Genomic DNA, 13676 nt, shown 5'->3' with positions numbered 1-13676 from the left:
AGTCTAAATTCGTATTTTTTATACAGAAATGATATTTGGCGATAGTAAATCTTCGAGGGTCTTTTCCTTATGTGGAATATTCTATTTTTACAGTTGCTATAAGTTTCAATTTTGGTCTATTAAATAGTTTCTCATTGGCACGATAATAGTTTTTTTAAACTGGCGAAATGCCGCTCCTAAAGTCGCGCAATATTTCCGCTGAAGAACTCGTGCATATTTCCCGATACAAAGCTAATAACCTATAATAATTGCTTTCGTCTAAAATTCCATCTCAATAATTTATTTCATAAAATATATTTTTGGAATATAAAACCTACATTTGCTATGAAAAAAAAAAAATTGCAGAATATCTGGACAGTTAATTTTTTCCCGGTAAAGTCAGAGGCAAAGTCATATAAAGGTGGTGAAACCTTTATGAGAATCGGAAAATACTTATTATCCGTAAGCAGTTTCGGCATTCCAATGATTTAACGGAAAGTCGCGAGCGCGTTAAATTCCATTTACTTTCAAAGAATGCCGAATTGCATCACGGTAGTAGGTTATCATACGGAAATTGCCGAGTGCCATTACGGGTCTACTACCTTAATTCTGTTTGAGGTTCTTATCACAATTCAGTTGGAATTTCAAACCTCAGCTTGAACTTATAAAAACTTTCGTTATTAATTTTATTAGTCACAAAAAAGAAACATTCGATAAACAGATAAAGTATGTTCCACAAAACCTCGTATGTATGATTTTTTGTATAAATGTAAATATTTTGTGTATATGTTATTGCAAAACGATATTTTGTAATCTGAGATCCTTCAATAAAGTTCTATTCTGTGTTTTAAACGTCCAATTAGGAATATAAATTATGCCCAGAGTTTCGAGGTTCAAATTTTCGCTGTCGTCCAAAGCAGAAGAAGACAAGTTCCACTTATAATATAGGTTCTTGATCCGTCTTGATCTGAAACATAAACAAAAGATCTAAAATTGTTCGCAAAAAATTATGTAGCAGCATTTCAGGTAATTATTTTTTATTATTACATTAAAACATTTAAATAAAAAAACTATTTCAAACTAGTCTACAAACGTAAAACGAATTTCTAAATAACAAAATTAGCCCTCATCCAACCTGATCAATAAAATAAGTGCTGACTTCTTTTTTTTCAACCAATCACATAAAGGACAACTTTTCCTTCTTCTAAGAGTGCTTTTGTAAAGAGAGTTATTAAGAGGCTGATCTTTTTGTAGCTACTTTTCAGTAGTAAAAACACTAGGTGAAGTGGAACATTCATCGTTTAGAAACCACGGTCAGTCTCTATGCTCCCTGCCTATTGATTTCATAATGATGAAGATTTCACTTCATGACCACTATCACTAAATGATCGAAGATTCTTAAACATTTGTGGTAAAAAATTAAGTTTAGAGACGTTGGCACGTAATAATAGATAATCCGAAATTTTGGTTTTAATTTATTATATAAGCTGTGTTAATTGAGACGAAAGCTGGTTTCAGTAGATTCCGAAAAAAGCATGTACACTGAACTTGTTTATGACCTTTTTAAAAAAGAGTTATGAGTAGAATTATATAAATATGATGGTTTATATTGGACTTGTTGAATTTTATGTAAAAATAAAAAGCTCCAAATCTGAGAAGAGTACTTCAGGTAATGTTTAAGATATTAGCAAAAGATAAAATGTTCTTTAGAAGACTTGTGTATTTCAAAGAAAATTATTTTTTGTAGCATTTCATCTTTTTGAAAACGAATCGGACGGCTTATGTGCCGTGTCCTTCTTAGATGTAAAGTCAATCTTCCATACAATATTGTTGTTCTTTCACTTCCGTTTACGAAGCCATTGAATGACGAATGAGAGCATTCTGGGAAGAGAATATTGTAAAGCACTTCATAAAAGCAATAATTACATCTGGATTTGTTGTGTTGCATTGAGGAGCGACAAATATTTCCGACGGATTATCTTCATAGTACGCCTGGAAGAAACATGAGTTCGTCAACATTTGTGTTACCTGGCCAGGAAACTTTCTGTAATAGCCTGTAAAATTTAACAACAAAATTTGAACATTAGTAGTATGTGATTCTATTAATGATTATGTGCATAAGAATAAAACAAAGAAAAAACATGGTTTATACATGTAAATTAGTATTTTAATGCTCGTAGGCAGAAGCTGATCCATAGGTTTAGAAGAAGAAAAGCCAATTCCAGAGAACGCTGCCACACATCAAGCAATTCGCATGGTAACAGACGAACGTGTAAACATATACAAGTGCACACAGACTGAGTGCATATATACACAAAATAATGGAAGGATGGAAAAAAATAGAAACATACATGTAGCATACAGACATAAACATACAGGAATAAATATATCTTTTAAAATTTCTAATTATATTTAAGTGGTGTGACTGAAATTGTTGTTTGTATCCCATCATTTATCCATCCCTCCATCCTTCCGTTAAATCGTATGACAACAACAAAAACTTTAGATATCCTCACTAAACTATGTTTGAAGGCAATGAGAAGATAAGAAATTCATCTCTATATTGTTGGTAAGACAAAAATTGAATTTGCTATTGCAAAGGACAAAGGAGAAACGCACAAAAATACAGTCTTTGTAATACTACTTGAACTATTTTCTTGAAACCAAATTAGAAAAAACATCTTAGTGTAGATTTACTTATTTTATGTTGCTAAAAATGTGTTTTTGCATACGACTGTTATGAAATAAATTGTTTAGAATCATGAAAAACAAGAGCTGTTGGAGGACAGTAACTCTCGACTATTCAACAGCCTTGTCAAATGAATGAATACAAATAAGTCGAACAAGAGCTCCATCAAGCGGGGCAATATATGCTCAAAGTCTTACATCAGAGGATGGGAGCAAAATTTAAAGAACTTGACTGTTGAAGCCCGAAGGACAGGAACAACGAAGTGAAGAAATTAAAAAAAAGAGTCAAAGTCCACAAAAAAATCCTTACCAGGTACAGTTATGTTAAAAAACACCTAAAAATTGGACGTACCATCAATGTTGTACCACAGAAAAGTGGCCTTCATTTTTCCCTACGACCAATAATAAAACTGTTTCAATATAAGCTATTAATTTTAATTTTATAGTAACATAAAAGGGAAGTAATTAAAAAACATTTTACAGTAAGTGAACAAAAAAGGAATCTGTTAAATAAAAACAAGACTACTGCAATGCAGAGCAATATACCAAAGCAAAGTCGTATATGACCTTTTACCCCTAAGTGTGACTTTGACCATGAAGCGAGTCATCCGAAACATGTGCTCTGCACGTCTTCTTGGTGTGGTGAACATTAATTGTTCTAAGTTTCTTTGAAATCCTTCAAGCAGTTCAAGATTACAGAGCGGACACGAAACAAGAGCTGTCCAAGGAACAGCGCGCTCGACTTGTCTCAGTGCTTGACTCTGAAAAAGAGGTTTGCGAGTAAAAAAATTCCAAGTTAAAAAGGGATATAACTCTGTTAAAATTAAACTCAAGTCAAAAGCTTTGATAGTAACAGAGATATTTGACGTTATCAAAAACTTTACCAAACAATTCTAAGTTATAAAGGGGCATACTACTGTCAAAATTCAAATCAGAGTTATGGGAATTGTGTTTCCTGGTGAAGACTGTGATTGTAAATAACTATTTTCAGTTTCAAGTCAAAAGCTTTAATAGTAACAGAGGTATTTGACTTTATCAAAACATTTAACCAAAAATTCTAAGTTAAAAAGGGGCATAATTCTGTCAAAATTCAAACAAAGTTATGGGGATTGATTCTCCTGGTGTAGACTTTGATAGTAAATAACTATTTTAAGTTTCAAGTCAATAGCTTTGATAGTAACAGAGATATTTGACTTCATCAAACATTTTAACCAACGGCGACGCCGACGCGACACCGGGGCAAGTGCAATAGCTCTACTTTTTCTTCGAAAAGTCGAGCTAACAAACTAATATGTGACCTTGACCTTGAAAGGAGACATCCAAAACATGCACTCTGCACGTCGTCTCGGTGTGGTGAACATTTGTGTCAAGTTTCTTAGGGTTCAAGAGTAACAGAGTAGACACAAAATTGCTAACAGACAGACGGACGGACGGACACTGGGGATATAACATAATACGTCCCTTTGAATACTGTTAAAGCAAGGTGTTCCTTTTTACAGTCCTGTCTCAGAGAAGTATATTTTATAGCTGCAATTAATGAATTTGAGTCAAGTTCAGTCAAAATGCTTGATAGAGTTGCCTCCTCCTTTTTACAGACTGGGGTTATGATGGTAAACAAGTATGCAAAATATGAAAGCAATATCTCAATGGACTTTGAAAATATTTTGGTAGGTACGCAAACTTTAACATTACAATAAGCATATTCTAAGTCGAAAAGTGGTCATAATTCAGTCAAAATGCTTGATAGTGTTGCCTCCTCCTTTTTCAGGACGCTACGAGGAATAAAATAGTTTTGCAATATTTATAAATATTGTTCTTGCTAGTTACTAAATAAAGTCAAAACTGATGCAGATGTATTAAAGTGGAATTATACGCATTTTTCAAGTAAAAATACAGCACATATAGATATGTGTGTAAAAAGGGTGGAGGAAATTATAGTTTTTAACCCAGTATACCAAACTCTTCCTGTTACCATTACGAAATAATAACTTTTTAAATAGGACTTTTCTTATTTTGACTGGGGCAGTCTTTTTAAGAAAAGTCAAACTGCTTGCAGGAGTTGCTTCCCTTCAACCTCAGAAATCTCTACTTATAGGTAAGGGAGATCATTGCGTACAAGACTGAAGAAATAAACTATTTTTTATAAGTCCGATTTCTTCATTTCTAAAGCATCACTTTCAAATACTTATGCGGCATTATTTTTAATTAAACACATTTAAATGCACAGCAACCGAAAACTTGCTTTTATAAAACATTCACCAAAAACACACTACGTGCTGTAAGATGCGCATAATGCCACTTTAAAAAGATATATTTCATAATAATATGATATTTCATTGCAAATTTTGTTTTACAAAAGACAATAGCATTTTCAACTCTCACTTCCCTTTTTTTGCAAATCACTTTCATTTCATTAAAAATGGTCTAACTCATTTATTTCAGCAACAAATATTTGACTTCTTTTATTTTTCCGCTAATTTTTATAGAGCTAGGTATTAAGGTAGTTCTGCACATATGGATCATTTTTTCTACAATGTAGATTAAACACAGCTTTTTCTAAGCTTCAGAATATACTTAGAAATTTTCAATAAAAAACAAAACAAAACAGGATTGTGTGCTTGCCTTTTTGCTAGACAGATTTGAAAAAGTTGAACCTCACACAAGTTTTCATAATGGCAGCCTATGGGAAAATATTAAATTTCTTAACATTTGCATGTGTAGAAAATTTAGTACAGTGTACATGTATATATATTTCATTGAAATTTCCACAGTTGTAAATAATACATGGTCTATAATATGACGAATGCTTGTTTTTTTTTTTTAGATATTTTCCCATACCTAAAGAAATTCACATATTTTAGCTATTTATAAGACATTATTTGGAACAATTTAAAGTGTAAACCTTTTTTTTTATATCATATCTTATCTCCAGAAAGATAGCAACATTGCCATTTAAACAGATTTACTGTTGTTTGTGTGTGTGTGTTGAGGGGGGTGGGGGGGGGGGGCAAAACATGCTACCATAAAACGGGGCTTGGTATACTTTTGGGGGAGAGTGTCTTAAAAACGTATTTTTACGGAATTAATAGTAAGAATATTGAAGTGTATTTTATAATATAGAAAGGCAAAGCCCCCGGGGACAATGACGGTAGTGTATATATATAATGATACAAACTGTAATATTTGCCTTATAAGGGGAATTATCCCCGGGAAGAGGGTTTTCTTTGGGGGCAAAACATGCTACCAGAAAACGGGGCTTGGTAAACTTTTTGGGGAGAGTGTCTTGAAAAGGGTTTTTGATTTACGGAATGAATAGTATTAATGTTGAAGTGTTAAATATAGTATGAAAAGGCAAAGTCCCCGGGGACAATGACAGTAGTATATATTTAGCGTTTATAACTGTCTTAAAATGCAGTACAACTCTAATATTTGTCTTATAAGGGGAAGTTTCCACGGGAAGAGGGTTTTCTTGGGGGGGGGGGGGGGGGGGGGGGGGGGGGGCGCAAAACATGCTACCTGAAAACGGGGCTTGGTATACTTTTTGGGGAGAGTGTATTAAAAAAATTTTACGGAATAAATAGTAAGAATATTGATGTGTACTTCACCGTCTGAAGATTGTCCCCGGGGACGTTGCCTTCTTAATCATATGAAATACACTCTCACATCCTTTTCATTCCATTGAAAAACCGTTTCAAAGACACCTCCCCCCCAAAAGTATACCAGACCCCATTTTCTGGTGGCATGTTTTGCCCCCCCCCCCCCCCCCCCCCCCCCCCCCCCCAAGAAAACCCTCTTCCCGTGGAAACTTCCCCTTATAAGGCAAATATTAGAGTTGTATTGCATTTTAAGACACTTATAAACGCTCTATATATATATACTACCGTCAACGTCCCCGGGGACAATGACGGTAGTATATATATAGCGAAAGAGACTTTTCTACTGTAATTTTTGCGTTATAAGGCGAAGTTTCCCCGGGAAGAGGGTTTTCTTTGGGAGCAAAACATGCTACCAGAAAACGGGGCTTGGTAAACTTTTTGGGGAGAGTGTCTTGAAAAGGGTTTTTGATTTACGGAATGAATAGTATTAATGTTGAAGTGTTAAATATAGTATAAAAAGGCAAAGTCTCCGGGGACATTAACAGTAGTATATATATATAGCGTTTATAAGTGTCTTAAATCGAAACAAAGTTTTTTACTACGATTTTCTTATTCTTATTCTTAAAAGGGAAAGATTTCCCGGGAAGAGGGTTTTCTTGGGGGGTAAAATTGCTACAAAAAAATGGGGCTTGGTATACTTTTGGTGGAGAGTGTCTTAAAAACGTACTTTTGTACGGAATGAATAGTATGAATGTCGGAGTGTATTTTACCGTCATTGTCCCCGGGGACGTTGTTGCCTTTTTATAATAAGAATTACACTTCAACAGCCATACTATTCATTTCGTGATGTTGTCCGGATATTACCGAATAGTAGCGTTTGAAACGGGTACCAGTTCTCTGGTAATATCAATTACCTACATGATATAGAATACATTAAAATCACATAATCCCCGGGAGGACAAAGACGGGATAATGCCTTTTTTTCTAAGTTTTTCCTTATTCCTGCTGTTAAGATTAATAAGCAAAGTGTTTTATATCTAGGACACAGCTAATAGTGTTTCATGAGCCACATACACAATCATACCACAATGATAATGTTTTCTGAGAAAATAATACCAAAAAGTGATTTTGAAATTCTTTTCCCCCTTTGCCAACACATAGCCTAACTGGTACACTTCGACGAAAGAGTAGCCTTACTCATCTGGCTTATCGGGATGACTTGTTTTACGATCTGATGTCATCTCTCTGACGGAGACAGCGACTGTCAAAAGTTATCAGTACACACAGTACCAAGTTTGTATTTTCAACTGTTTCTCTTTCGAGGTCGATGTCATTGAAATACCTTGTACAAACATACATTAAAACATAACATACCCTCTCCCACAAGGTCCTCGGCCTCCGCTGCTACCTCCACTGCCTCCGCCGCCACTCCGTAAGCAAACAACAGCCAAATCTTTGCCAAAACAACCTTCACAACACCAAAAACTCGTGTAAGTGCCATAGTGTATCTGTAAGTATGCAGGCAAATGATCGATTAGAACTGAGTACAAAGTGTGAAGGTCGGCGCGGGAAAAACGTGCTTTTATACTAGACATGTGAGGTCCGAATCGAAGTATGGTTCGAGTTTGGTTTTCTCTGACAGTAATAGCCAGTTAATTGTGTGCATATATTTCACGTTCAGGGGTGTCTGTAAATATTTGACGGGATGCTGACATTATACTGAATTATGTTTCATAGGATGTTTAGCCATATTAATGCGACCTACTGTTTGCAGCCGTGCTATTCTTTTCCAACCAACACAGTTTTTCATCCTGGTCATCAGTAAAAAAAGTAAAAAAAAAAATAATTCTGAGCTATCCGTGGACGGATAGCTCAGTGGTTTGCACACTGGCCTTCCAATCCTGAGGTCGGGGGTTCGATCCCCGGCAGCTACTCAGGAATTTTCAGAAACGCTTTTCAGTGTTTCCCGCCCAACTAGAGGTGTACTGGTCAGGAACCCAGGCAATCCTTGCGTGTATCAGTGCTATACACTGGGCACGTTAAAGAACCAGGCTGTCTATTCGCAACGAGCTAGGCTAAGTTAGCCGGACAAGCCTGTATCTGATTTCTGATCTCTCTGTCGTGGGAGCTTTGTCTCACTCTGTCCCTCTGGTCAGATCGCTCTGTGTCTGTACTAGTAGAGGATGAATTATGCGCCCTGTGTGGCTGCATTTGAACTATGCAAAGCGCCTTTGAACGTTAAATTGATCATGAAAAGGGCGCTATATAAATCTGGTATAATAATAATAATAATATTCAGTTATGTTTTGTGGCATATTGGTGGTACTAACCCCCATCATCCATCCCAGTGTCTATTCCCTTCTCCTTTAAGCTGGAAAGTCGCCATATGACCAGCATTGTAATGGTCATCAGGACAGAACAGAACAGAAGTTTTATTTCAACTTGTACACAAGGTACCTCTTTGTACAACATACATACAATATACAATATACATGGTCAACGTGGTTGGAAATGCTATAATATCATATGAAAATAAAGAGGTGGTAAACACGTTATTATACTTATACCAACAACACTAGTAATTTAGAAATAAAATATTACAGTCATACTTAATTAGGAATTGCTAATAGTTTACGACAATCTATAGAAAGCAAAACTAGGTAAAAATCTTCGGAGAATGAACGAGAAATTTTTAAGTTTCGAAAGTTGCTGTAAACTAGGTAAACATTTTCTCTTGGATACTAAAAGAAAACAAGGAGATGCGTTCAATAAACGCTTGATGCCCCCGGTGGCATCGATACAAAGCAACCTAAGTCGTCATCAACAACGTGGAGATCGGCAAACTTGATCGCAAGAGAAAACACATACATTATTTTCCAACACTACATGCTTGGCTGTTCTGAGACATACTCGCACATGGAATACATTTAACTAAATACTGGGTACACGGTTGATACTGTTAACTAAGGTATGTATTTATTACCACCTTAGTACAAAAGAAAACAACATCCTTGGATGTGACACCGACTTGCAGTTTATTTGCCGTTTTCCTTCCTTAAAATTTTATCATGATTTGAAATTCGCCAGACATTTCCGATAGTCAGTTTTGCTAAGCATTTCTTATTTACTCCATATCATATTTCTATGCAGATTTTAAAAAATTGTTAGGTTTTTGACAATGTAATTCAAAAATAACTTCTTTCAGAACATACAATGATAAACACCACGTGAGTAGCAATGTGTAGCAACTTTAACGTCGGGACCATATTACCGCATCGCTCGTCTTTTAACATGTGCTTGTACCGTAGAAAAAAAAAACCATTTGCATGCACAGTGTCTTTTTCAAATTGCATTACCAATGAAATCGTATTTTTGTGATTACCTCCCTTTCAACGAACTAGTTTGGAAAATTGCATAGTCTTTTAATAATTTCTTTTGTACATTTTATTTTAATGATGTATGTGCCTAAAGGCATCTATATCTATATAATGCTTCTAAAGTGGTTTTCGTACTTTCTGGTATCGCTGTAACTAAAATAGATTTCCAGATCAAAGGGAGGGAATCAGCATTTTTGACATGTTATGTATAGTGTTCAAACGTATTGCAACACAAGCATGTACATGGCAATGCAAACATACTTTTTCTAGTTTCTGCCATCCGTTTGAGTGTAACTAGAACTGACTACTCAATGAATATAGTTCAATGTTGTTGATTAGATATGGTATAAAGAATCACAAATACGAGGGTGTAACCATCATAGATTGGGTAAGATTTATCAGCAAATGTTTTTAATAAATGATTTAATCACTTTTGTTGTGAGACTAACAAGTTTACTGTTATTCATTGAGTTACTTCTGCATTCAAATTTTATTCTGAAATACGATTCTCGCATAGACGGGCCTCCAAGGTGAAATATACCACCTGGACACGCATCAGACAGCAATATAACATGATTGCGTTGAATACAGTTAGAACTCTGATTATGGTTTCAAATAGATCCTTGATCGAATGAACAGTAGCCCGCGGTCAAAATTGACAATTATGCTATATTTGTCACACACTTTGTTGTATTCTATTAATTAACAGGTAATGACTTCTGCGCACGATACATTTTCGATATGAAAATGATCCAGCATGCAAACATAAGAGATAAAAAAGAACAGAGATTTATATTAGGTATTTTCCTTCAGTATGTAGTTATAGTCCTTGATTTGATTCATATCTTACGAATTTAGAATTTTTTGTAGCTACACTTCCATCGTTTTAAAAGGAAATGCCCATTAAAGTTCCAATGTATACTCTTATAGATTTTAGAATACTAGATATCACGTGAAATGAATCATTGAATGTTTTGCTCTTGTTGTATGTAACAACATAACGGCATTCAGAATTTCAGACGATCTCATACCTTGTCTACTAGCAATATACTCTGTAAGCAATGCTGTTAAATGCAGAGATGCTCTGCCAGTGTGACAGCTATACATGAAAGAAAGTATCTTGAACTCAATTCTTGCTTTCACCGACAACCAATGTAAGTGATACAATGCTTGTTTAGAACTTCAAATTTCCTCCTGTTAAGGACAAGTTCTGCGCACATGTTTTGAATACGTTGCGCTTTACGCACCTCACAGTTAGCTACACCATACAGTATGACATTGCAATAATCCAGATGTGAAATAACTAGAGACAAAACTTAAATTTCAGTGGCTGCTTTTGTTAAGTATTTTCGGATGTTCTTAATTCGTAGGTAATTCAACATGGCTGTACGACATTTGCGTATCAGTGCACCGATGTTTCGATTGTTCTACAGGTGTAACGAAACATATTTATTGATTAGCAGGGCCGTCGCCGGCATCGAAAATGTAGTCCGGTGTAACATTAAATTTTGACCCCGTTGAAAATTGACCCCAGGGGTCATTTTTCAACGGATTATTGATTAAGTTTCAACGTTGAAAATTGACCCTTCCCGTTATTAAATGAACCACCCACGCGTAAAAATTTGACCCTCGTTGAAAACTGATCAACTATAGACCATGTAGACAGGTCATATTTCAACGTTGAAAACTGATCCCAATAATCTTACGCAATATGCCTATTACCATTCAGATGAAAGATTAATATTTCTGTATTTTTTCAGAACTTTAAGTAATAAACGTTTAGTTATACATTCGAGCGCGCCACGAGCTTATAATACATAATTCATCGGCAATAACTCTGACTCTGCAGACACTGGTCAGAAATAGAAGTTAAAACCCAGCTACACATCTTTGGATGCTTATTAACGAACTGATCAACTACAGTCGGGTCATATTTTAATGTTAAATTCAAAAGCTCTCATCGATTTGGGACCGTTGGTTCGAGTGACAGTACTTACCTGGTTGTTTATTACACATAATTATATTGCTTGTGTATCAGACAAAAAAGTGATTGTTTTCGTATTTAACGAGAGAAATTCCTAGTGTAAAATAAGACACTATTTCAGTTTTTGGTGAGCAATCTGGCAAAATATTTGGAAAACATTTCTCTAGTTAGGTCAAACGAAACATAAAAAAGCCTTCTCAGAATTTTTCAGATTTTGAAGAAATTATCCAATCGGGCACCATTAATTCCATGCTTTCATCGGAAAGTAAGACACTTTATGACTTTAAGCATTTTGTGACATAGGCGATCTCGGATAACCGGATAAGAGAGATAGTATTACCGATAACCTAATACATTGTAGACTCTTTTCCCATTCCGTGGTTACATGCAGAGTTATCTGCACATTGTTATCCAAAACGAGGCGCAGACTGCTGGGTAGAGATATTGATATAGCGTAGGAGCGGAGTATTTGTGATGGCTTTATTTGAGTGCAGTGGGCAGTGTATGTCGTAAATGAAGATGTTTTCCTTTCAATTTGCAAAATTTAAATTTTTTATTTTAAATGTCTGCTCTGGCCAATAAAAATGGCATCAGAGTAAACAACACAAACGAGAAAAATAAGTTTTGTGAAATACATGTTTATCATATAAAATTAAGTACAAGTTATGTAATAATCTCTGAAATGATCGAATAGTTTTGTTATTGCAAATAGTAATTGTCTAACGAAATAACGAAACTAACTGACCTAAACAATCCGATATTCCAGGTATACATTAAACGCAATGACATATAATAACTAGTATTGATTACCAATATGAAATACATGACGGGTGAAAAAAATATTTATAATACCTCACATAAAACCCAATACAAATATTCCAATTACTTAAACTTGAATAATAAATCACATTCCTACGGAAGCCTATTACGGATATTTTGTCTTAGTTTTTATGCATAACCTCTTATGTATGATATATTACCTCTTACATGTTACGTATTACCTCTTAGGAGTAATATCTTGTGTGTTACTTATCAAAAGTTAGATTTGCCTAGTTCTCAATAGGGAAACAATATTGGCGGACGTTAACGATTACTGCTTGTGGCACTTTATTCCTTTTGGTGACCACTACAGCTAAAACTAGGAAAAAAGCTTTAAACGACTTCTGCTATGAACATCATAATGAATCTTGATCAAACCTGGTCTGTACCACCATTATATGGTCATTTCCAAATTTGTTTCAAAACGCGCAATGGTCCCCATGTAGGGTCCTCTAGAGCTAAACACAGAAATACCTTTAAACATTTTATTCATGAAGTCGTTTGCTGAATTTTCATCAAACTTTGTCTGTAGTGTAAACACGGGGCATTTGATCCGTTTCTGGAGCCATTAGAGACAGAAATGAAAATAATTTTAAACAACTTTTTCTGATGACCTCTTGTTTACCATCATAGTATGCATATGTGGCAAGACTACATAACTAGGAAAAGGTCTTTAGCTCAGACATGGCGTTTTCTTTTGGCATAGAAATTCGTTACGTTTCGCATTTTTGTCTAAAATGCTTTATATATATACTTCGAAACTTTGAACACTTGCTTACCATCATGGCAACACATTGCCATATAGTACAAGATATATCCAGATCCACAAATACAGATAGATTGTTTGTCTTATCTGTTTTGTTTCTTTTGTCAGAAATTCTCTGTTAATAACCCATACTTCCATAAATTCTTCGAATTGTCGAGTGCGCTGTCAACAGAGAGCTTTTGTTTCTTGTTGGTTTATGGGAGACCTAAAATTGTTCTTGTCCGTACGCCTGTCCAAATATATGTCATATATATCTCAAAAAGTATCAAACCTAGAGTCATCAGACTTAGCATTGTTATTAAACATGTTACGTTGTATTCTGTATCTATGGTTTGAGTTTACAAAGCCAGATCATGGCCATGACTTAGTTAAAATTTACTTATTGTAAAAGGAAGTCGGGGTTTGGCTGTTCCTAAAAATAGAGGATGGCTTAAACTGGTGCAAAAGGGAATATGCAGCATAATGTA

At 35.0% G+C, this 13676-nt stretch overlaps 1 protein-coding gene across 1 annotated transcript; it reads right to left on the bottom strand.

Moving 5' to 3' along the window:
* Positions 1-648: 648 nt before the first annotated feature.
* LOC123535650 (uncharacterized) lies at positions 649-12451 on the bottom strand. The gene is made up of 4 exons (XM_045318390.2): positions 12370-12451; positions 7638-7771; positions 1906-2033; positions 649-946 (listed from the first exon to the last, which is right to left on the bottom strand). The coding sequence occupies exons 1-4, from the start codon at positions 12447-12449 to the stop codon at positions 917-919; spliced, it is 372 nt and encodes a 123-aa protein (XP_045174325.2). The 5' UTR covers positions 12450-12451; the 3' UTR covers positions 649-916.
* Positions 12452-13676: the final 1225 nt, after the last annotated feature.

Source organism: Mercenaria mercenaria, unplaced genomic scaffold, assembly GCF_021730395.1.
Source record: "Mercenaria mercenaria strain notata unplaced genomic scaffold, MADL_Memer_1 contig_897, whole genome shotgun sequence".
Classification (NCBI taxonomy): Eukaryota; Metazoa; Mollusca; class Bivalvia; order Venerida; family Veneridae; genus Mercenaria; species Mercenaria mercenaria.
Note: the sequence above shows the minus strand (reverse complement) of the source record. Positions and strands in the feature narration are given on the sequence as shown.